General features: G+C 43.5%; 1 protein-coding gene and 1 pseudogene across 1 annotated transcript in view; both read left to right on the forward strand.

Annotated features, from left to right (window-relative positions):
- MAN2A1 (mannosidase alpha class 2A member 1) overlaps positions 1-25,196 on the forward strand; it is a 108,795-nt gene that overhangs the window by 26,470 nt on the left and 57,129 nt on the right. The window contains exons 3-4 of the mRNA XM_066603047.1: positions 13,767-13,911; positions 24,777-24,948. Of these exons, the coding sequence (XP_066459144.1) occupies positions 13,767-13,911; positions 24,777-24,948 (317 nt within the window). The remainder of the gene's footprint in view (positions 1-13,766; positions 13,912-24,776; positions 24,949-25,196) is intronic.
- LOC136630942 (U4 spliceosomal RNA) lies at positions 12,188-12,306 on the forward strand (annotated as a pseudogene).

Here is a 25,196-nt window from a genome sequence, read left to right on the forward strand (position 1 = left end):
GGTGGGACTTGGTTGGAAGTGCCAGGAGGCAAGGCCCCACCACAAACATAGAGGCCGCAATGGGGTCAGCTAGTGTTGCCTATTACCTGTATTCCTCCTCCCTTGAAGATGAGGTATGGGTTCTCCATGCTTCCAGCAGGGTCCCCCTTCCCACACCCTACAATGCCTAGGGCAGGAGAGGGGTGGCTTCAGGAGGACACTAGCTGGCAAATTGTTTGCTGGAACCTAGCCATGCCACCTTGCCTTCAAAGGCAGGGCAGGTAATGGGCAGGAATTGGCTGCCCGTTCACCCTCCTTTTGTGTGTGGGTGGGTGGTAGAATGGAGAGTAATACTACTGTCAACCTCTTCTGAGTGGCCCAGGAGGACCGCCATTCCATTTCCTACAGACACTAAGCTAAAATCTGATTAGCTGAGTGCCCACAGGAAATGTATAGCAACTGGGAGGAGCCAACTTCTTTTCCAACTTCAATCGGCAGTTGCTGTATATCCATGGTCAAGCTGTGTCCACCAATGACATGAACGCGAAACTATAATTTGCAGCCTCTAGAAGCATGCAGTTTTCCCAGGGTTTTCTCTAGCTTGCAAAGAACTTTATTTATCTTGGCCTCCCTCCATAAGTCTGTTTGGAGCATGGTGATAATGAACTCTGTTTTATATATCAACCCGAGCATTTGTGTGTTTTCTATGGAGAGACGCAGAAAGCTGCCCAGACAGTGCTGACATCAAAAACAAGAGGATCGGTCATAAAGTTTAACATGCCTGATCCAATCCTCCTTTCTCCCGATGTACTAATATTGGAAGAAAAGGTTGTGAGGCTCCAATTACACATGCAACAGTCTGGTCCTACTGAAATTAGCAGGCTTGGGCAGTTTTTATCTCATGCGTATAGGGGCCTTAACACAAGCACCACTATGAACAAAAAGCTGTGTAGAACATTCTTCCCTTCTTATAGTTCATGCATAACAACCAGACATGAGTAAAAAGCTTTTAGGGTGTTACGCAGGTAATATCATTCTTTAAAAAAAATCCTTTTTATCTGTTTGAAGTCATGCTTACAAGTAACTTGCATTGCTGGAGCTCCATGGGTGTCCTGCAGTCTTTTACCAGAGCCTTCACTACAGGCTCTTAGTCGGCCAGTGTGCCCCCTCTAAAACTGATATAGCAACTAAGAAGAGCGAATTAGGGATTTTAATCTTTTTTATTATGTTAAAGTTTATTTCATGTAGGTTACCCGCAATTTGGCAGGAATCTCCTGTTTTGGGGGATATAATGTTGGCCTCCCTATTTCTGGGGTTTGAATAATTTTCTATGGGAAAGTTGTAGGAAAATATTTTAACATGTTTCATTTGACAGCGAATGTTCCCACAATTTTTCATTATTTCTTATACTGCTAGTGCATCACTGCTCATGCTCCTCTAATGCCGAACGGCTGAGATATTAAACCTAGTCCAGAGGATCCCAAATTGCCCTATTCCTGGACCTTACCATATGTCCGGTAAGGCCCTGGAACTAATCTATACAGTGAAAGGCATAGTGTGCCCAAGAAATACTCCGTCTCCCTAGTATACCCCTGATCTGTCAACTTACAGTGCACATACGTGCCTGGCAGAATAATTGTACACTTTTGGTTGTTGCTTTTATTTGCATATCAATAAAAGTTGTTTTAATAATACCCCACTATAAACTCTGACTATTCGTAAACCACAATCTGCCAAGAATCTCCTGTGTGGGTGTATAATGTTTAGTCGTCAATATTACTGAGATCTAAACAGTTTTCTATGGGGAAATGCTTAGTTGTAGAATGTCTTTAGAGCATTATTCTGCCCTGGGTATATCTGTGAAGCAACTGTTGCTTAAACTAGTTTCCAAGATTTCCGGGATTTTTAAAAAATTTTTTTTTATTAATGACTAGAGATGAGCGAACGTACTCGTCCGAGCTTGATACTCGTTCGAGATGCTCGTTACTCAAGACGAGTACCACGCGATGTTCGAGTTACTTTCACTTTCATCTCTGAGACGTTAGCGCGCTTTTCTGGCCAATAGAAAGACAGGGAAGGCATTACAACTTCCCCCTGCGACGTTCAAGCCCTATACCACCCCCCTGCAGTGAGTGGCTGGCGAGATCAGGTGTCACCCGAGTATAAAAATCGGCCCCTCCCGCGGCTCGCCACAGATGCATTCTGACAGAGATCAGGGAAAGTGCTGCTGGTGCCGGAGCTGCTATAGGGAGAGCGTTGGGGTTCTTGAAGCCTAAAATAACTCCTAACGGTCCTCCTTAGGACCACATCTGACCGTGTGCAGCACTGTTGAGGCTGCTTTTAGCAGTGTTGCACAATTATTTTTTTTTTGTATATCGGGCGTGCAGAGCATTGCGTCAGCAGTCTGCAGTCATTGTACAGAGTATAGGGCCAGTACTGGTGAGGCAAGGAAAGAGATATTCAGGCTATATAGGCAGTGGGCTTTTTCCAAAAAATTGGGGAAAAATACTATATTTGGGCTGCCTGTGACCGTCTTCAGTTTACTGCGTGTCTGCTGGGGGTAGTAGTCCTAATTAATACGCAGCTAAGCGTTACTGCAGGCTTGCGCAAAATTGTTTCCTGGATCTGCTGTCTCTGTTACATGATCACCGTCATCCCCCCAGAGGGAAAGAGTATACATAATATTATACGCTGCCTACAGTATCTGTCTGCTGTATCCGCTCAGCATTTAAAAAAAAATAGAAGCAAAATACTTAAGGCCTACTACTGGCCTTTGGCCACTTGACTGCTTCTGCGCTGTGAATTCCACTAGCTCAGTCATATGCACCTACGTCTCACTACAGGCATGCGCAAAATTGTTTCCTGGCTCTGCTGTGCGTTCCGTAAGGGAAGTCAGCCTCCAACCACAGGCCAATAAGCGGCACATTTAATTACAGCGTTCTGTTTCTGCACTACTGGTAATATAGCATGCTGAGGGGTAGGGGTAGGCCTAGAGGACGAGGACGCGGAGGCCCAAGTTAGGGTGTGGGCACAGGCCGAGCTCCTGATCCAGGTGTATCGCAGCCGACTGCTGCGGGATTAGGAGAGAGGCACGTTTCTGGCGTCCCTACATTCATCTCACAATTAATGGGTCCACGCGGTAGACCTTTATTAGAAAATGAGCAGTGTGAGCAGGTCCTGTCGTGGATGGCAGAAAGTGCATCCAGCAATCTATCGACCACCCAGAATTCTGCGCCGTCCACTGCTGCAACTCTGAATCCTCTGGCTGCTGCTCCTCCTTCCTCCCAGCCTCCTCACTCCATTACAATGACACATTCTGAGGAGCAGGCAGACTCCCAGGAACTGTTCCCGGGCCCCTGCCCAGAATGGCCAGCAATGGTTCCTCTCCCACCGGAGGAGTTTGTCGTGACCGATGCCCAACCTTTGGAAAGTTCCCGGGGTCCGGGTGATGAGGCTGGGGACTTCCGGCAACTGTCTCAAGAGCTTTCAGTGGGTGAGGAGAACGATGAAGATGAGACACAGTTGTCTATCACTCAGGTAGTAGTAATTGGAGTAAGTCCGAGGGAGGAGCGCACAGAGGATTCGGAGGAAGAGCAGCAGGACAATGAGGTGACTGACCCCACCTGGTTTGCTAAGTCTACTGAGGACAGGTCTTCAGAGGGGGAGGCAAGTGCAGCAGCAGGGCAGGTTGGAAGAGGCAGTGCGGTGGCCAGGGGTAGAGGCAGGGCCAGACCGAATAATCCACCAAGTGTTTCCCAAAGCGCCCCCTCGCGCCATGCCACCCTGCAGAGGCCGAGGTGCTCAAAGGTCTGGCAGTTTTTCACTGAGAGTGCAGACGACCGACGAACAGTGGTGTGCAACCTTTGTCGCGCCAAGATCAGCCGGGGAGCCACCAGCCTCACCACCACCAGCATGCACAGACATATGATGGCCAAGCACCCCACAAGGTGGGACGAAGGCCGTTCACCGCCTCCGGTTTGCACCGCTGCCTCTCCCCCTGTTCCCCAACCTGCCACTGAGATCCAATCCCCCCTCTCAGGACACAGGCACTACCGTCTCCTAGCCTGCACCCACACCCTCACCTCCGCTATGCTCGGCCCCATCCACCAATGTCTCTCAGCACACCGTCCAGCCGTCGCTAGCGCAAACAATACGTAGGCTGCACCCGCGGATGGAAGCATTGTTCTCTATCACCATCAAAAACGTGGACCTTTTAGCTTCATCAATCTGTGTATAATATTCCTCCTCCTCCTGCTCCTACTCCTGAAACCTCACGTAATCACGCCGAACGGGCAATTTTTCTTAGGCCCACAAGGCTCAGTCATATAATTTTTGTAAACAATTTTTATACGTTTCAATGCTCATTAAAGCGTTGAAACTTGCACCTGAACCAATTTTTATTTTAACTGGGCTGCCTCCAGGCCTAGTTACCAATTAAGCCACATTAACCAAAGCGATTAATGGGTTTCACCTGCCCTCTTGGTTGGGCATGGGCAATTTTTCTGACGTACATTAGTACTGTTGGTACACCAATTTTTTGGGGCCCTCGCCTACAGTGTAATCCAATTAATTTTTTGCCCACCTGCATTAAAGCTGACGTTACCTCAGCTGTGATGCGCACTGCAATGGGATACATTTATGTACAGCCGGTGGGTTCCAGGGAGCCACCCATGCTGTCGGTCCACAGGGAGTTGTAACTGCATGTGTCCACTTCTAAAGAACCCCAGTCTGACTGAGCCATGCAGTGTGGGCCGAAGCCCACCTGCATTTAATCGGACGTTACCTCAGCTGTGATGGGCAATGCAATGGGATACATTTATGTACAGCCGGTGGGTTCCAGGGAGCCACCCATGCTGTGGGTGCACACGGAATTCCCATTGCGGAGTTGTACCTGCCTGTGACTACAGATAGTCCCCGACTTGCGAACATTCGACTTACGAATTTCGCTAGATACGAACTATCTGTACAGCACAGTATGATGTAATGCTATGGCATTACATCATACTGTGCAGGGAACGGAGAGGCTTCTATCAAGCCTGATAGAAGCCTGTCCGGTCAGATCGCGGTTGCTGGGCAGCCGGGGGCCTTCTGAAAGGCCCTAGGGCTGTCTATGCAGAGCGCCTAGCAAGCCGTGCGCTTGATAGGCACTCTGCATAGGCAGCCCTGGGGCCTTTCAGGAGGTCCCCGGCTGCCTAGCAACCACACAGCGTCCCGCGATCTCATCGTGGGACGCTGTACGGGCCCCCTGAACGTCAGGTGCCGGCTGTTTCTTATAGCGGGCACCCGGCGGCAGCAGTTCCGACGAGCCGCGCCGATCGTCAGAACTGTTAACACTTTAAATACTGCTGTCAGAGCGGTATTTAAAGTGTTAACAGTTCCGACAAGCGCCACGGCTCGTCGGAACTGCTGCCGCCGGGTGCCCGCAGTAAGAACAGCCGGCACCCGACGTTGTATGGAGTGGGATCCACCCGCGATCCCCTCCATACAACCATTTGTTCGACTTGCGAACAAAACGGACTTGCGAACGGGCTCCCGGAACGGAACCTGTTCGCAAGTCGGGGACTAACTGTATTTATAAAAAAAACGCGGTCTGACTGGGGCATGCAGACACCTTGACAGAATGAATAGTGTGTGGCACATAGGTTCCCCATTGCTATGCCCACGTGTGCAGCTCCTGATGGCGGTGGCACAGGATTGGAGTTCTCATTGCTTCTGTACAGCATTGTGGGCTATCGCCCCGCCCCTTTTAAAGAGGGTCGCTGCCTAGCCGTGCCAACCCTCTGCAGTGTGTGCCTGCGGTTCCTCCTCATGGCAGACGCACTTATAAATAGACATGAAGACATGAGGGTGGTGTGGCATGAGTGCAGCTGAAGGCTGCGCAGGGACACTTTGGTGTGCGCTGTGGACACTGGGTCGTGCGGGGGGGGGGGGGGGGGTTGGGCAGCATGTAACCCAGGAGAAGTGGCAGCGGAGTGTCATGCAGGCAGTGATTGTGCTTTGTTGGAGGTAGTGTGGTGGTTAGCTAAGGTATGCATTGCTAATGAGGGCTTTTCAGAAGTAAAAGTTGTTGGGAGGGGGGGGGGCCCACTCTTGCCGCTATTGTGGCTTAATAGTGGGAACTTGAGATGCAGCCCAACATGTAGCCCCTCGCCTGCCCTATCCGCTGCTGTGTCGTTCCCATCACTTTCTTGAATTGCCCAGATTTTCACAAATGGAAATCTTAGCGAGCATCGGCGATATACAAAAATGCTCGAGTCGCCCATTGACTTCAATGGGGTTCGTTACTCGAAACGAACCCTCGAGCATCGCGAAAATTTCGTCCCGAGTAACGAGCACCCGAGCATTTTGGTGCTCGCTCATCTCTATTAATGACCTATACTCAGGGTAAGTCCTTGATTTGTGGGTTTCTGCACTCAGGATCCCTGCCAATCAGCAGATTCCTAAGCATGATTTACGGGTTCTTGATGAGGTATGTGTAGCCTGTCCCTTATGTCGATGACTTTGTCCTGTTATTGGAGGAGGGAGGGGGAGGGGGAAACGACCCTCTCCCATGACAGGAGAACAGGGCACAGAAGTCCCATTCTGCAGATCAGCGGGGTTCTCAGCAGTGAGACCCCCTACTGATCAGCAAGTTAGCCGCTATCCCATGGATAACTACCAGTTTTGCTGTTTTAGGCCTCCTTCCCACGAGCGTGACGGGCTCCGCAGCGTAATATTACGCTGTGAAGCCCGTCACGGCGCCCCCCAGAGCCCCTATACTTACCTGCGGGAGATAGCGTGAAATCGCTTCCCCGCCCACCGCCGCCCGTCACCGCCCACCGCCGCGCGTCACCGGCCGTGTCACGTGACGCGGCCGGCCGTGTCACGTGACGCGGCCGTGCGCGTCATATGGCGTCATATGACGCGCGGCGGTGGGCGGGAAAGCGTTTTTTCACGCTATCTCCCGCTGGTGACAGCGGGAGATAGCGTGAATGGACGGCTTCCATTGACTGCAATGGAAGCCGTCAGTGCGTACAGCCCGTCCTCACCCGCAGAAAATAGAGCATGCTGCGGGTGAGGACGGGAGAAATCGCGGTGCGTAATTCCGCGGTGGAATTACGCATCGTGAGCATTGTGCTATTAGGTTCAATAGAACCTAATAGCTGCGGGCAACGCAGCGGATTTTCGCCGCGAATTACGCGGCGGAAATCCGTTCGTGGGAAGGAGGCCTTAAGTTGTGGGAAAAACCCTCTAAGAAATACATGAGCATTTTGTCTTTCGTCACTTTCTGCTGCTGTTTATACGCCTCGTGTTTTCAGCGCCCCATCTTGTGCTTACTGTATTTTATACAGTCCACATGTGTTGCGTAACTCTTTGCTGGACTTTTAATTTTCAGAGATTATAAGGCTGCCGCTCTACGGGCGAGTTGTCATTGCGAAATCCGTGGCGATATAACTCCCACGGAGATTGCATGACACGCTTTTGATAGAATATGTAGAAAATACCCCGCTCTCTCAAGGACAGACTTCCGAGAATCCTCAGTATTAATAAGTCAGACGGAGTACGTTTTTGAACCATAACCCGGTTCTTGTTTACCTCCTCTGTATAATCTCACTGTTCAGTTTAAAAACATGTGACTTGGACAATTAAAATCAAACACCTGAGTATTAATTCCTATACCACCTTTTAATTATACTGGAGTTCAGCTTTCTCCCTGTCCTCATTCCGGAGACACAACCTTATTCACCTTCATTCCATTTATTGTTATATTTATAGTATAGCCACATAAAAACATTATTAGTTTCATTTTCACCATGAGAGCCTGCTATTCCAAGATCTTATTTAACTAATTACTTATATTAATATATTGCTCCATATTTTCATTTATTGCATACCATACCGCTATTCATATGTATTTAAGTTTTCAATAGACTTCCATGGGCAACATGTAACCTGATGCCTCAGTGAGCTGATCCATTTTCAGATGGACTTTGGCAGTATTTCACAGTGAGCTATTGCTTCAAGAGGCTATGAGGCCAAGAAAAGGCTTATAGAGTATCTTACCAAGTTTTCTTATGTTTGCTTGTACTCTTTAGATGAAGCTTGTGGAAATGTTAGTGCCTATTTACACTGTATTAGCAGTTGAAAGACACACCTAAGGTCGTGTTGTATTTTTTAAAGTTTATTTTGTGATGTAGAAATTGAACATTAGCAAAAAAAAAGAGCACTCCTAACAGCACTTAGGCCTCATGTCCACGGGGAAAATCGGGCCCGCTGCGGATTCTCCATGGAGAATCTGCAGCGGGTCCCTCCTGCCCCGCGGACATGAGCGCTGAAAATAGCAATAAATAAGAATAAACTCACCTCCCATCCGCTCCGTTTCTTCTCTTCGCTGCGGCGTCATCTTCTCTCGTCGCGGCCGGATCTTCTTTCTTCGGCTCGGCGGATGTGCATGATGACGTCGGTGACGTGCCCCGCGCATGCGCCGGGCCGAAGCAAAATGATCCGGCCGCGACTGAGAGAAGATGGCGCCGCGCCGAAGAGAAGAACCGGAGCGTGTGAGTAAAATATGATTTTTGTCTCCCGTGGATCCGGACGGCTTCCATAGGCTTCAATAGAAGCCCGCGGGAGCCGTCCCCGCGGGAGCCCCGCATGAAAATGGAGCATGGTCCAGATTTTTTCATGCTCCATTTTTTTTTTTTAAATCCTTTTTATTGACCATCCGCGGGTATTTATCTACCCCGCGGGTGGTCAATGCATCCCTATGGGGTGCGGATCCGTGGGCAGAAGAAGAGTTAAAATCCGCTGCGGATTTTAATTCTTATTTTGCCCGTGGACATGAGCCCTTAATGTTCCTGAATGTTTGTTTGGTCGTTTCTTCTTTAAGCTTATCTATAGGGACAGATGGGTAACATAGAATGGACAGATGGTTGTTCGTTGTCCGTTTCTTTTATTTCTCAGGGTAATAAGTCATGCTATAGGTATCTGGAAGATGTTCATATCCATCAGTTGAGGCATGCATGTTATGGGTAGGTTGAGCCGAGGGCTTTGCACTAAGTAATTCTTTGTCCATCAGCTGTATTTGGCCGCCTTCACTTACCTGTTGTTCGGTGATAAAAAATCGTTCATGTACAAGCTGCCAATGATATCTTTTTATTTTTCTTGAAAAACCTGCAATTGCTTGTATACGTAGCATTTACTTAGCTTGGTTGGTTTTCTTTTTATTATATTAGTTATTGCTTGGTTTAATAGTTTGTTATAACAAGATTCTGCATGTGCCAAGTTCATGTTTTATGAAGGTGTGGACGGTGTGTGTAAAATTGGGTTTGTTTACACACTTGGCTTCTTCCTAATGTGTCATTCTCATAGTTGTTGTTTTATGCTGCTGGCATATTTGTTTTTATATTTGACACACATTTTTTTTGATTGGCTTGTGTGTTTTGGTAAATACTCGTAATCCCCATGCAACAACAATTCTAGAGAACCTTTTTCTTAGAACTCTGCATTGTGCTGTTCCTCTGAATTGAGAAATGCTCGAGACATCCTCAAGAAACAAATAATGCACAGTATTATAAAGTAACTCCGTATGACATGTACAACTGTGGAAAGAGGCAGTTAAAGTATTAGTTTTGGTTTGTGTATGTATGTGTATATAGTGTGTGTATATAATATGCTACAGCAAAGCTCATTTGGAACTTAGGCTAGTTTCACACTGGCGACAAAATCGTGGCAATATCACATTGAGTAGTGGTACGTGGGACAATGACAGCTCAGCGATATGTTCAGGACATCCTGCAGCCACATGTGTTCCTCTCATGGTGGCTTCCCAGCAGGATAATGCTATGCCGCACACAGGGGTTACTTCCACAACATTTGTCACACTTCCATGGCCTGTGCAGTCGTCATATTTATCGCCAATAGAACATGTATGGGATAAACTTCGACACCCTACAAGTTTACACAGGCTGTTTAGATCAAATGTGGACAGATATGCGATAGGATACCATATTCATATGCCTCCATACCAACCCGCATCACAACTTGCATCCAAATCAAATCATGGTATTTTGTATAGCGCCAACTTATTCCGCAGCGCTTTCAGGTAATTATTAATTACCCCCCACCAAGCTGGGTTCTCATTTTACCGACCTCGGAGGATGGAAGGCTGTCAATCTTGAGCCGGCTACCTGATTCATGCGGGGATCGAACTTGCAACCTTCAGGTCGTAGGCGAGAGCTTACACTCTGCACCACACGAGGCTCATGCTAGGGGCGGTCCAAGAGGGTTCAAAAGTCTCCCTTCAGCTGCTTTGTTTTCCTCAAATTATTCTATTGCTCTGATATTGTATTTGCTTATATAAACGTTTGATCAGCTTCTATGATGAAGTAAGCTCTAGTCTGGCCCTGGGAGAATCTATTCATCTTGTATATCTGGATTTCTCTAGAGGCCCATTTAGACACAACGATTATCGCTCAGAATTTGTTCAAAAGCAATCTCTTGAGCGATGATCGTTGTGTCTAAATGCGCTGCCATCCTGCTCTGTTCATGCACTATTCGTTCATCATTCATTTCCAGCAAGCTAAAAATTAGCGATGAGCCTTATCAGTGCCGCACGCTGATTTTCTCAGCGGGCGGCACTGATAGCATTCTTTCAGCTGGTATTCCGCTGGGACTTCTCAGTGAGATACCAGCTGAAAGCTCCCGAGAACAAAGGAGCTGTCAGCGCTCCTGCAGTTTGTCGGAGCTAGCAGTTCAGTGGGACACCAACGAGAACAAAGCAGCCGTTTGCATATACAAAACAGCTGCATTATTCTCCGATCTAACGTGGCGGTGTCCTACTCCCCCTGCATAACTCATAAGTAGCTAATTAGCTACTTAGTTATGCAAAGATGATCGCTCAAAACTGTCACTCAAACTGTCGTTTGAGCGAATTTTGAGCGATCATCACTCGGTGTAAATGGGCCTTTAAGTATTTGACACCGTGCCACATAATAGGTTTGATATGTAATATGAAACCGCTTGGTCTGGGCGAAAACGTGTGTATCTGGGTAAAGAACTGGCTCAGAGACAGAAAGCAGAGGGTAGTAATAAATGGTTTGTACTCTGATTGGGCCACCACTGCTAGTGGGGTGCCACAGGATTCAGTATTAGGCCCCATTCTGTTCAATACATTTATCAACGACCTGATAGAGGGACTGCACAGTAAAATATCAATATTTGCAGACAATACAAAATTATTCAAGAAAATTAATACAACGGAGGACAATGTGCGGCTGCAACAAGACCTAGATAAGCTGGGGGCTTGGGTAGAAAAATGGCAAATCAAGTTCATTGTTGATAAATGTAAGTATATGCACATGGGCAGGAGAAACGGATGTCACCAATATACACTAAATGGGGTACAGCTAGGGAAAAGTGACATGGAAAAAGACCTGGGGGTACTAGTTGACTACAGATTTAACTGGAACAATGAATGCCGATCAGCTGCTGCAAAAGCAAATAGTCTTGGGGGGCATTAAAAGAGGTATAGGGGCGAGGGACGAGAACATTATTCTTCCACTATATAAGGCACTTGTCAGGCCCCACATGCAATACTGTGTACAGTTCTGGACAGACACTGATGCTCAGGAAAGATGTTGCAGTGCTTGAGGGGGTTCAAAGAAGGGCAACTAAATTAATAAACAGAATGGGAGGACTGGAATACCCAGAGAGGCTATCAAAATGGGGACTATCACCCTGGAAAAAATACGGCTAAGGGGCGATCAAATAACTATGTACAAACACACTAGGGGACTATACAAGGATCTCTCCCATGATCTGTTTATACCCAGGACTGCAACGGTAACAAGAGGATATTCTCTACGTCTAGAAGAAAGCGGGTTTCACCACCAACATAGGTTCTTTACTGTAAGAGCAGTGAGACACTGTAACTCTCTCCACCTGAGGACATGGTGATGGCAAAATCCATAGAGGAGTTTAAGAGGGAATAAGATGTCTTTTTAGAGCACTGTGATATTACAGGATATAGACATTAGCCGTGGGGTTGTTGATCTCAAATGTTGACCCAGGGATTACTCTGGCTGCCATTATGGAGTCAGGAAGGATTTTTTTTTCCTCCATAGGAGCTAATTGGCTTGCTGCTGTTTATTTTTGTTGTTGTTTTTGGCCTCCTTCTGGGGAGGTTAAGACAGGCTGAACTAGATGGACTTTGTCTTCATTCAGCCTAACATGCTATGTTCCTATCAGTATCATAGCCAATGAGGTTTATCCGAGGCGTGATTATTGCTAGTTGAAAACTTTTCCCTATGTTCCTATCGCGCATATAAAGTTTTTAATCTGATTCCGACAACTCCTAGGTGCTTTTTTTTTTTTTCCTTTTGACAATGTGTATATGGTATGAACTTGAGGCGTTACAAAGATCATATTCTTCATGTAAAAATGCATGGAGCACTGGCCATCGAAGCTGCATTTATGCGCTTTCTATATGTACACAGTAGGGTACCAGATGAAGGACGTTTGACAGAATAGGATGTTGAGCTATTTCTGATGACTGCCATAGTTTTAATTTTTTTAAATTCTATCATTGACTGGGTTTAGAATTTTTTTTTTTGTATTGATTTATTTAATGTTTTGAGTAGTACAATTTGCTGCATTGAAGAAGGTACCTGTTCAATTCTAGAAATTCTGCCTGTTACACAGACACAGCTTGTAAAAATGCTAGTGATGACAAGTAAGAACAAATAAAGCACCCAAGCAGAAAATTTCACTGTGGAACCTGGCAGGGAATGGTTTTTGTGCGATTGTTTCAGAATCTAAAGTGTTTTCTGTTGTACTTTTGAACTTATGTCCAGGTGACCATTTGTTAAATGGGTTTTGACATTTAGATTTCAGTAACTGCCAAGGCTTTGATCTTGATGTGAATAAAGTCATGTAATGCTCATGAGACCGTATTGTCATCTTGCCGTATATGGGTCATATGCCAGCTGTACACTTTGCAGAAGACTGTACTTGGGTTTTGGCATAAATGTACAAAGTTCAGTTCTTCGTGTGAATCTATTTACAAATGTAGACCCGATGCTTGAAAGATGCAAAATTTGACTTGGGAGCCATCTACCGGGAAAGGTATATAGTTCTTAAAGGGCTTATCCAGGAGAAAAACCTTTTTGGAAAGTTGGTCACTGTGCTAGAAAGACACAAAAATCACATTACCTTCACCTAAACCTTAGTTGGTGTTGGTTCACAACTGCTATGTGCTTTCATACTGAAGTAGCGATGAAGTCCTGATAATGGGACATATGACTGCTGTAGTTACTCACTGTCTGAAGTGGGCCAATAATTGCCTGCATCAGTCGCATGTCCCTAATACTGGTGACATCACTGCTACAGTGGGGGTGCTGGCACCATCAAAGCTGGAGTGGTAAGGGGATGGGGTGAGGTAAGTTTGTCTGTTCCACTACAGTGAGCATCTTTCCAACTTTTTTATTTTATTGCTTGGCAGTACTGGTTTATTCACTGCCACCTTTTGTGTATTATGTACATTTGACTTTCTGCACATTTTGAGGGTCCCTTTAAGGCAGTATCTACTGACTTTGTATGGAAACTGAAGGCCACAAGTTATTTGCAAGCCTTATATTTAGAATAATTTTGTAGCCGTTTCTGTAACTTAGATATGTAGTAATGGGCTCTCAACATACTAATTTGTTATGCTGTGTATACACATTCTCCTATTCATGGTCTTCAAAAGACATAATAAAAATTCTGGTAGTCTCTGTATTGATGTACCAAGTAATTTTTTATTTTTATTTTAGATGCTGGATGTGTATGAAATTCTTCCCTTTGATAATCCAGACGGTGGTGTATGGAAACAAGGATTTGATATAACCTACGATGAGCATGAGTGGGATAATGAAATTCTTCAGGTTTTCCTTGTGCCTCACTCTCACAATGATCCAGGTAAATCATGTGTGCACGGTTTGTCATGGTATGGTTTATGCGCAGCTCGATTTACCAGTTTTACAACTAGATAGAATACATGTAAATAGTTGAGTTACTTTGCAATACATTGACCGAGTCTATTGAGGCCCTACATAACCTGTTCCATAGAAACTGCCCGGGGAGGTTGGTCCCAGTGTCAACTCATTCAATTTGGCTGAATTATAAGCTCAATAAGATAGCTTGTTAGATAAACAGTGATGCATTTTATTGCCACCCTGTCACCCCCTCATTCCCACTAATCCCTAGAATTTATAGAGTACTTTTACATGGACTGAGACTCTCTCAAATAATCGCTCAAAGAAGCCATTAGAGGCAACAAGCGTCCCGTGTAAAAGTAGGAATTCGACAGGGCAAGTAAGCGAGAATCTTTCAGTTGTTTGGTTCAGCTTGCCTAAAAGCCAAGCGGCTATCCGCCTCTGTAAACCAGAAGTCATTTTATCTACAAACTACTACCTAATTACTCTAAATAGTGGTGAACCGATGGAAGAGATCTCCGATGTATTTCGTCTCCCTTCAGTTAGCAATTAGCGTTCCCGTGTGAAAGCCTAGAAGCATCAACCTTTGAGATGGCAGAAGGGCTCTTAAGCAGTCGACCCATGTAAAATGATTTAAAAAAAACTCTCCTCACTTCTTCCGAACCCCCCCCCACCCCCCCCCCAAAAAAAATGCAGGGCCCACTCTCATGTGTTTTTAGTAGGGTCTATCTACTTCCCCTTACCATACATAACATAGAGCTATACATTGAAAAGAGCGAATGTTGGACCACAATCGGCCGCTTTCCTCTCTTGGTTTATCTTTTTTCTTAATTAAATTGCGTCTACTTATGCTAGCTACCGTGTCCTCGGCCTAACCAAGATCCTATAATCTGCTCTTTACTTTTGAATCTTGTTAAGATCATGGTTGAAATTAATTATTCTCGCAAACATAACTGCTAGTTACCTAATAATAAAAAAAAGGCACTCGCAAGGGAAATGCAGATAACTTCCTGGGTTTAGTGTACTGGCAATATCTGAGCCTCTGAACCATGAAATAGAATTTGGTCTGATTCATATGTACTCTTGTATTATCTGGGAGATGATTAAAATAAAATTACAATACGTGTGTCCTTACAGACACTTTTGTATTGATTATGTATAATGCTCATAAATGATATTAAATCTAAAGCTTGCAGGAGCAAATTAGATAAAGTGGTATTGTACACTTTAAACTGTAGCAGTCCTTTTTATGAAGTGAAGGATGGCTTTTGATAATTTCTCTATACAGGCGATACGGTAATTCTAGACACACTTCACTATTATTAACTTAATAAATGGCATAAGATGAAACTATTCAGCTTCATATACAAAAATCAAGTGCCCAATGCCCCCGGAGGGTTTTATTGCATCTGTTCTTGAGTTGACTGCAGTAGTCAAAACTATTAACGTTCAATGCCAATTCGGTAATGTTCAGTAGGAAGTCTCATTTACTTCATATAAAGTCCTCTTACTCATTCATGCATTATAAAAGCAGGCTACTTATGCTTTACAAATCCCAACTCCCTTCTGGAGTTAGTTTACTTGGACACATTTCATAAATGCAGACTTTTAAAGGACATCTATAAAGGACCTAAAGCAACCTCTCTGTGATGACCTAATCAATGAGGTTATGTCATTTGTTCATTAATACTACTACAATTACTTTGTAAAACCTTTTCAATAAAAATTGAATGTTCCAAAAAAAAAAGAAAAGGCCTAAAACAAGCATTACTGTTCTTGGCTATATTAGAAATGTGGCTGCCAAAGGCACCATTGACAGGTTCCATAAAGAACATGATCGTAGCTAATACTTGTCTATAGAATCCGTGTACTGTCTGGTAGGATGTTGGGTAGGCCATCGATTCTCTCCCTGTGGCAGCTGCAATACTTCTTACACATCCTCGCTTTATTTTAACTGGCTATGACAAACTGTCTTTTAATGAACAAATGCGGTATCTCCCCTTCATAAGCCCCTTCAGCTATTCTGCTTGACTTACGCCGTGGGAGGGGTCTATAGGTTTGTATCTTGACACAATACAAAATGCTTTAAAAAGTAGACTTTCTTGTTAAAGATGGTATAATGCAGTTTAAGGCCATTTTCAGTTAATGGTATCACAGACGAGTATCCTGGCCTGACCGTGGGCTTTCTGACCTGAAAAATGCATTATAGGGATCTATGGGGATTTCTTTTTTTGTAAATAACTTTTTGAGGAACTGATTATAACTCCATTGACTCTATATTTTAGGAATAAATTTAAATAGGTATTGCACTTTGAATAAACTTTGCCTTGGAGGGCGGTGTTAAACGCTGTAACATGCGCTCTAAAAGTCACACAAAGTCGTTGTTTTGTCATAGCTTTGCGTGACGCCTTCTGGATGTATGTGTGAGAGCAGCCTGATACAGAGTTGGCTGCAGCTACTACTTTCTCACAGCTACTGAAATTGCATCTATGCTGCATAGGGCTGCTTTATAATGTTCTTCATGATGCTATTATTTATTATGGTATTCTATAAAGATATAGAATAAAATATACCGCTTTCCTTTGTGTACAATGTGCAAATAGATCATAGCATCTACTAACCCAGGGAGATACAGCCTGCAGGGGGGCATGCTGGTGATAAATGCAGGAACCAAGTCATATATTGGCCTAATATAGTAGCGGTACAATAAATGGTACTTTAAAAAAGGAAAAAGAAAAAAAAAAAGACCACTCTCCTTGCAAAAAAAAAAAAAAATAGCCTTCAGATGGCTATGGCGACAGAAGAGTTAAAAAAAAAGTAATGATTCTTCAAAAGTAGGAATGGGGGAAAAAAACCCGCTGGCCATTAAAGGGTTCAAGATGCTTTTAAAGTTTAGGCTTTCCCTTTACAAAAAAAAAAAGTTGAAATTACAGGTTTCCTTTTTTAAGTTCAGAGTTTTTGTTAGTGGTGTTTTTGTTTAGCCGTGATGGTATTATCTGCATTGCTGCAAAATTTGCAGGAGACCGGAGTTTAGGATTTTTGCTATTTTGTAGGAAGAATAAGTAAAAGGAAGAACTGGTGGCACTTGGCTCAGCTATGAGGATTGCATGCGTTGCTGGCATTGTTACTGCATATTTTCAAACGGTTCATTTTAGCAAGAAATGAACATTATTTTGTTGTGTTATGAGTTGACTAATTCTCATAAATGTTTCAGAGAGAGATTAATTTCCGTTGGGTTCAGTACTGATTCATTTCAGCACCAACGGCTCACAGTGATCAAAGTAATTTGCATGCATAATTTATATACAGTATACACTTTCCGTCTTAAAGTAGACGCAATTGAATCAAATCGTAGAAATTTCCTTTCAGTAGGATTATTTCTTGAGCACGGCAGATAATTAAAACTATTAATTCTATTCGTGGTCAATCATGTAAGGACGTGATGTAATGTATAACCATGTCAACAGGTGCTGCTGTTTTGAGGATAGAAGCCTTTAAGAAAACGTGTGTTTGTTTTTTTTCTTTGTGGTCTCCCTCACATTTGTTTATAGGATCGACCACATTTTGGGTTCTTATTTACCTCAATCTTGTAACACGGGTAGATGACGCTAATTAATCATTACAAGTAGTCTTGTTTTTAAAGCAAAGCGGTACAAAGTATTTAAGGTCAGAGTTGAGGAGTTGCTATGATATAACCTTAAATATTAGCAGCCATCACCAAGCTCCAGGATCTGTACGAAACTTTGTATTTCTAGTAAGTATTGACTATGCTTTAAGTTCTAGGGAACTCCAGTTGAACTGGTTTATCAATTTTCATACAGAACAAACAAAAGTGCAAGGAAACAAAGTATAAAGATGTGTGTGAGCAAGGGAATGTCCTCTCCGAATGTTAAACATATACTCTTTAAATTCTAAGAAGTATGCTTGTACCTAACTCGCACCCATGAAATGAGATAGTCAGGCCTCATGTCCACGGCAAATTCGGATTTTAAATCCGCAGAGTTTTTCCTGCACGCGGAACCGCGCCCCATAGGGATGCATTAGACACCCGCAGGTAGTTAAATACCTGCGGATGTCATTTTTCCCTGCAGGTGCAGGTCCCGCGTGCAGGAAAAAATCCAGACATGCTCCATTTAGGTGCGGGTCTCCCGCAGGCTTCTATTGAAGCCTATGGAAGCCGTCCGGATTCGTAGGAGACCCGCGCCTGAATTAAACTCGCCTGCACCGGGCAATGCAGGTCTTCCTTCCTTCGCGGCTGGAAACTTCTTTCTTCGGCCTGGCGGATGTGCCCGGCGCATGCGCGCGACACGCAGCCGACGTGATGAGCGCGTCCGCCGGGCCGAAGAAAGAAGATCCGGCCGCGAAGGAAGGAAGACACGCACGGACCGCAGCAGGTGAGTTTATTCTTATTTTCAGCCCTCATGTCCGCGGGGCAGGAAGGACCCATAGCGGGCCTGATTTTCCTTGTGGACATGAGGCCTAAGGAGGAGTGTTGTAAGGTCAAGCAGCGCCTGAATGAGGGCTCATTTAATGTTTGCTATGGTGCCCCCAGTCTTCTATGTACGCCGCCGAGTAGAACAAATTTTTGAGTGTGAAATTTAGTATACTGTGCAGATTAATAGAAAAAGCGGCCTGTATCATAAGATGAGCCCACAGAAATTTTATATATAGTTTATTATTTTTTAAACATGGTGGTAGAATGTCCTATTAAAGTTTTAGTTGGAGAGGGGGGCTATAATATTTAGTTCCCAATGTCTGAAGAAGAGAAAATAACCTGGTAAAGCTTCCTTCATATGCACACTCTTTGGTGGCATCTATTCACTCTATAAAATAATACCATAGCTCACATAGATGTCCGTCAGTCACTGAAATGAGGAGTAGAGTGGCACTGCGCATGCGCAACCAGCGCTCTATTCACCCAGTCGGGGCATAGATCCAGCAGTGATTGGAAGTTGGGCAGATGAAATCCCTGTTCTCAAGATCGGTGGGAGAACCATTGGTCGGACCCCCCACAAGCCTATCAGTTTTCACCTAATATAATAGTAGAAAACTGGAAAATATGCCCTGTGAGTTTTTTTTTAAAGGAACTTGGCAGGGAGGTTGTTCCAAACAACTTAGAGAACTAACTTAATGTGTTCTATGGATTTGGCCTTGTTTCAAATCCTTCTTCCTTTTCATGCAATCCCACATAAGCGTGATGTTGAGACCAGGACTCTGTGGACCATAATATCACCTCTAGGACTTCTTGTTCTTTTTCTTCTGTCCGCTGAAGATGGTCCATAATGACATTGGCTGTATGCTCGGGTTCGTTGTCCTGCTGCAGAATACATTTTGAGTCAATCAGACATCCGATTCCTTCGATTATTGAAAAAAAGTCTTAATTTGCACTGTGTGTGTAAAATCTAATATTTTATGTAATCTAGGAGCCTGTCTGTTTTTTGCGATGCCCATGGTCAGGAACACAAACCTGCAGAAAGTTCCATTTTAAACTATAGGCGTTATAAATGAAGTTTATAGTATTGCCATAGCTATAGGGGTCACAGCGGTCGCAAAAGTGACCAGGGGGCCCACAGGTCATTGACTTGGCTCTGTACTATCCTGTCGTAGCCTAATAGACCTATGGTGGCCCCTCCTCTGCTATGCGTGAATACTGCTGTATTCTGTACTGACTTGACGCCGGCCAGCTTCCACCTCCCACTGTCTCCTGTACTGCAGCAGTCCATACAGTGGGGCAGCACCAGAAGTCTGATGATTGTGATGGTCAGGAGCCAAGCTACATCATGACCGCCTGCATGAGGACACCAGGCGCTGGCACCTAAAGAACACACAGAACTGAGCACCGGAGGGGTAGAGGAAACCATGCAGGGATAATCGGGGAAGACAGAACACACCAAAACATCCTACACCTTGCTCCCACTCCTTTATACTTTGACCCTCTGTAACCCAACAATTATATACTATGAGCCCCCTATGTCCCACAGCTATATACCACAGTATGATCTGTGTGCCCCCTTCCTATACTATGACCTGCTGTGCTTCCCACTCCTATATGCTGAGTCATAGTATATAGGAGTGGGGAGGCACAAGGGGAACATGGGGTCATGGCATATAGAAATGGGGTTTAGAACATATAGTAAGGAAGACACAGAGGCCATACTATAGTATATAGAAGTGGGATAGGTTAAGGTCAAAGTATACAGAAGTTGGAGTACAGAAGGTTACAGTATACAGGAGTAGGGCACAGGGAGGGGTTACTGTATATAGGAGGGACACATGGGACTTATATATCTGGGGGACACATGAGGGTCATAGTATATCAAAAGGGGACAGTCATACACCCAGGTATATTGGTAATGTATAATACTATATTCTCGTAATTTCAGAATTGTAGTGCTTTTAAAAAAAAAAATTCAGCAGCAATATGGTGTTAAGCAGTCACAGTGTTAGTCACGGTATGGTCCGTATGGTGATTTTAACCATTCATATTATGGTGGTATTTTGTCACAGTATGGTGGTTTTATTTAGTAATGGTATAGTGGTAATATTCACTTCCTGTTTGGGTGTGTCATCCAGTAACGGAATGGTGATATAATTTATGCACGGTATGGTGATATAATTTGGTCACGGTATGACTGTTTGCCAGGAGGCCCCCCAAGCTGAAAACTTTGCACCAGGACCTATAAGCCTTTAGCTAAACCCCTAGTATATGGGCTTCTAGGCAATGACTGGCAGGTTCCCTTTTCAGATATTTTGCCAAGCTTAACCCAAATGTGTTGCAGTTATTTGCTTCATTATTTAGTGGTTAAGAGTCAAGGGTGGTAGAATCTATCGGAAGACTTGTTGTCCCTCTGCGGAAGTATTGTAACTGATTTGTCTAATGATATCATCTCTTTTGAGCTTTTAGGATTAGCTGCATTGCATTCACAATGTTTGCAACAATTAATTTGTCTTTCGACAATAAAATAAAATAAAAATGGCTCAGTGGTGTTTAACTAAAACTATACAACCCTGAAGATACAAAAATAAAATCCTTACATTCAGTGATTCTCATAAAAGCAAGCATTGGGAATGAGCAGAACTCATGGCTGTTAAATCTTCTCAACCAGGGTAATATACGGAAATGTAAGAGTAAATTAGGTTTTATTACACTAACACAATAGCATAATCAAGCTGAAAGCGCTGTGCAGAATATGTTCTTTATTCTCTCATGTCTTTAAATGTCTATCTTAAATTCGGCATCTGCTTTGTAATTGTCAAACAATGTAATACTAAATGTAATTTTACATAGAGCACATAAAAGGCTGGGGTTGCAAGACTTACATCCATTTATCCTGCCACTTGGCCTTATAGTTTTTGAGCTGTGCATGAACTTTTTAATTGGTCTACTACCAAAAATTGAAATTTTGCCGCAAGAAGAATCAGAACATTCGTAGATTACTAATCTATTAATATACCTATTGTATATCGAAGACTGGATCTTCAGGAAGAAGGCAGTGGTTTAATTTTTTTTTAACTGGACAGATTGAAAGCTTTGGATATAATATTTGGGTTGCAGCACTCATTTGAAGTTGGTGAGCTGGATGAAATGTTTTACTCGCTGGTTCTGTGTTGGTGCAGGAGGGAGCAACAAGTGAGAGTAGGAACAAAACTTCCTGCTAAAGAGATTGCACCAAAATATAAAGTTACCCCTTTTTCTGTAGATAGGAGATCTCTTTGATTGGTCGGGGGCCCAACTGCCAGAAACGGGGTTCCAATGGTCACTGCATGAGTAGAGAAGCAGTATTATTGTATTTTGACGCCACCAAGAAGTACTGGTGCAGACGAGTGACAAGGGTGACGCCCCCTGTAGCTGATTGGCAGCTGACATCGCTCCCCTACAGGTCCTGGCAGCTCAGTATAATAGTGCCGTCCCTGATGTAAGCTCCCCGCTGATGCTCATAACAGCGTTCAGATGTTCAGCCAACTGAAGTGGGTTCTGCTCCGCTGCTGACACTGCTATCAGGGATGTGCTCCTGCGCTCCTTCGGTGCCAGCTGCGTGCTCATGTTCACAGCGCTGTCTGCTGCTCACAGTGACTTCCTTCTTGCTGTCCCTTATGACTTGCGCTCCTCAGTCCTAGGAGCGTGGTGATGTTGAGGCCGCTGCTATTACATATCACATGCTGATTTTTCTTGAGGTACTCCAGGACAGTGTCTCTTAGAAACCCTTCTTGTTTTAGTAGTTTAAACTTTCTATTTGCTGTTTTATTACCCCATTACATCTCTATTGAGCCACATTGTTTTTCTCCTACTTCTAACCCTTCTATTCCTGGAAGATGGCAACCACTCACAATAGGTATTTAAGATGTTTTTACATATTTTCCCATCTACGTTTATGTACTCTTATTTTCGAGGACATTTGTCCCAGTCAGTTAAAAGCATCTCAGACCTGATCAAACTTTGCTTTCCTAAAGTTTAGTATTTTTGTAGCTCCCCTATAAATCTTTGTTAAAAGGAAAGTTAAAATTTATTCTATTTATGGTCACTATATCCCAGGTGCCCCCCCCCCCCCCCCCCAACCTGCACTCCAATTGTTCTGTCAGGTTGGTTGATTGAAATGAAGTCCAAAATGGCCGTCCCTCTAGTTGGAACTAATTTTGAGTAAGGTAATTATCTTTAGTTGCTGACAGAAACTTGTTACCTTTTAAGAGGTCCGCAGGTTTTAGCTTCCCAGTTTTATATCCGGATAATTAAAGTCTCTCAATAATCTTACTGTGATTTGCTGCTTCATTTATTTGCCTCAGTAATAGATTTTCAACGGCTTCTGTTATATTTGGTGGCCTATAGAGAACACCTAAGAGGATTTTGTTTATCTCGATCCACACAGACTTCACATGTTCATCTCCCACCCATATATCTTTCCAAAAGGTGCACTTTTAACAGGACTTTACATACCCCCCCCACCCTTTTTTTCTGTGTTTTTTGTTTTTTTCCAAACAAAATGTTGGTTTTTTCTTTCAGCACAAAAGCATAATTTTAAGTAAAATTATTTAGTAGTTCTATTTGTCAGTCAGAGTGATACGTTTGTTGAAAGTGTTGTGATCATTTACATCTTTAGGCATATGGGTTACCAAATGGGGTTTTATTTTTGCATGTCAAAAAGTATGAAAATTGTCTAATTGTCCTGAAATTTCATTGTAGGAGAAGGGTTAAGACAGACTTGTTAGATATGATGTACACGAGTTCTCCTAAGCTGATGCTTGAAATTGGTCATTTTTTCTGCTAATGTGCACATTCAAGCTTTCACATTTCAAATGCTACGGAATCGATGTCCAGCTTATTACCAGTAATCAACACACTGGATGTGTCGGAGAGAATGTCCTAAAAACAATTCCTGTGTTTGTGTTTTAAGTATTCTGTTCAACCTTTTCTATGTTATCTGGGTCTCATACAAGAGTTCTGCAGCATGCAGGTTGACAACCACTAATGGGGACCATTACAGTACATCTATGGGGATGTACATGTAAATGCAGTATGGAGAAAAGTCCTTGCAGATTTATGGGGATCCTGCAATATACTCTTTTTCACAGGTTTTGCTGCAGATTCTTCATGTATGTCGCCCTGCTCATTGAAAGGGGTGAAATGTACAGAATAAAATTGACATGCTGTGGCTTTAAAATCTGCTCTGCAGGTTGATTTCCCTCTTGGGCACAACTCTGACACATGGCAAGTGTGCCGAAGACCTAAGCTTTAGTTAGTTGTTTTCGTTTTAAATGGCAACCTGGCTAAATGAGGCTTTGATTTTCAAGGATTACTATTAAGTTATGTTAAGTTTTTTATTATGAGGGAAATACGTATTTTTCACCCATCACCATGATGTATTTTAATATACTGACATCTTTATATTCCAGTTTATGTATTTTCCTAACGTATTTGGGCATCTTTCAGGGCATACACAAGGAACTTTCTGCCCGTTTATAAATGTGACGCCCAGACAATCCCAATGCTTTTGGCTCGCAGCGAGCTAATAAAGAGTTTTGGCACAACTAGTGAAACCACAGCCAGGTGTTACACATTCATATTTTTGTTGGTTCCAACCCGTTACATTACTGCGGTATTATGCATTCTGTGTGAAATTCCCTTTTTAAAAGCAGTTTCTCTTTAGTACCTTTTTTTTTTTTTTTTTCCCCGGTGGTTGAAAATTAGTGTGAAAGGACCACAATTCAGAGCCACAAAACCCGATGTACTTTGTTCCAGAACAGTAAGCCATATAGTTGACTGCCTACTGCTGCACAGCTTAGTCATCTCAATAACCCATACAAATGAGAATAACCCCACAGAGAAACGTGACAGAAACATGAAATACTGTCAGTTTCTATTTCTAGCTGAGAGATGGCTTCATAGAAACTGAAAAGAAGTAGGGAGTTTCTTCAACTCAAGAGGTAAAAGAAATAACAGGAAACACAAATTAGAGTTATATACAAAAAGCTGTTCATGAATACAGGTCAAGACCGCCATCCTTCTGTAGCACTATTCCTGAGTTACGGTTTTACAGGGTTTCTATTTGAACGATTCCATGGTCGTTCTGTACAATGAAAACCTTTTGGATTCATCATATGCAGATTACAAAAGAATCGTGTATTATGTATAGCCTGGAATAATGTATCACAGTTGAAAATTGCAAGATGGTTAAAGCCCCTTTCGAGTATTTTTCAGTCGTGTCTTCATATATTCAGCATTTAGCTGCTATAATTTGCGCTCCTTCATCTGCAGGTCACAGTACTGTTGGATTATGCTGTAGAACAGAGGAGATATTCTTCTGTTAAAACTTTTAACCTTCAAGTTTCTGATTGTTCAGATCTCTCTTGTAGGTTGGCTGAAAACCTTTGATGACTATTTCAGAGACCAGACACAGCACATTCTTAATAACATGGTTGTAAAATTGCAAGAAGATAAAGGAAGAAAATTCATATGGAGTGAGATCTCCTACTTCGCCAAGTGGTGGGATGGAATTGATAACCAGAAAAGAGATGCCGTAAAGAAGTAAGTGTAATAAAAACCCATTCTCCGTTACACAGAATTTGCTGAATGAAAGTTCTGTTCATATTGAGCTACGTTCTAAAGAAATATTGTTGGCAAACAAATATGATCTAGTTGCAAATGAGGGTGAACATGTTATAGGGCCCTTGGTGGAAGGGGGCCAAGCATTGATCTGCTTGCTGGGATGACGATTGTCCTAGGGCCTGCCGCCACTAGGGGAAAGTCATACGTACAGATTTGAGTCTTTTTCC

The sequence above is a fragment of the Eleutherodactylus coqui genome, chromosome 5, assembly GCF_035609145.1.
Source record: "Eleutherodactylus coqui strain aEleCoq1 chromosome 5, aEleCoq1.hap1, whole genome shotgun sequence".
NCBI lineage: Eukaryota > Metazoa > Chordata > Amphibia > Anura > Eleutherodactylidae > Eleutherodactylus > Eleutherodactylus coqui.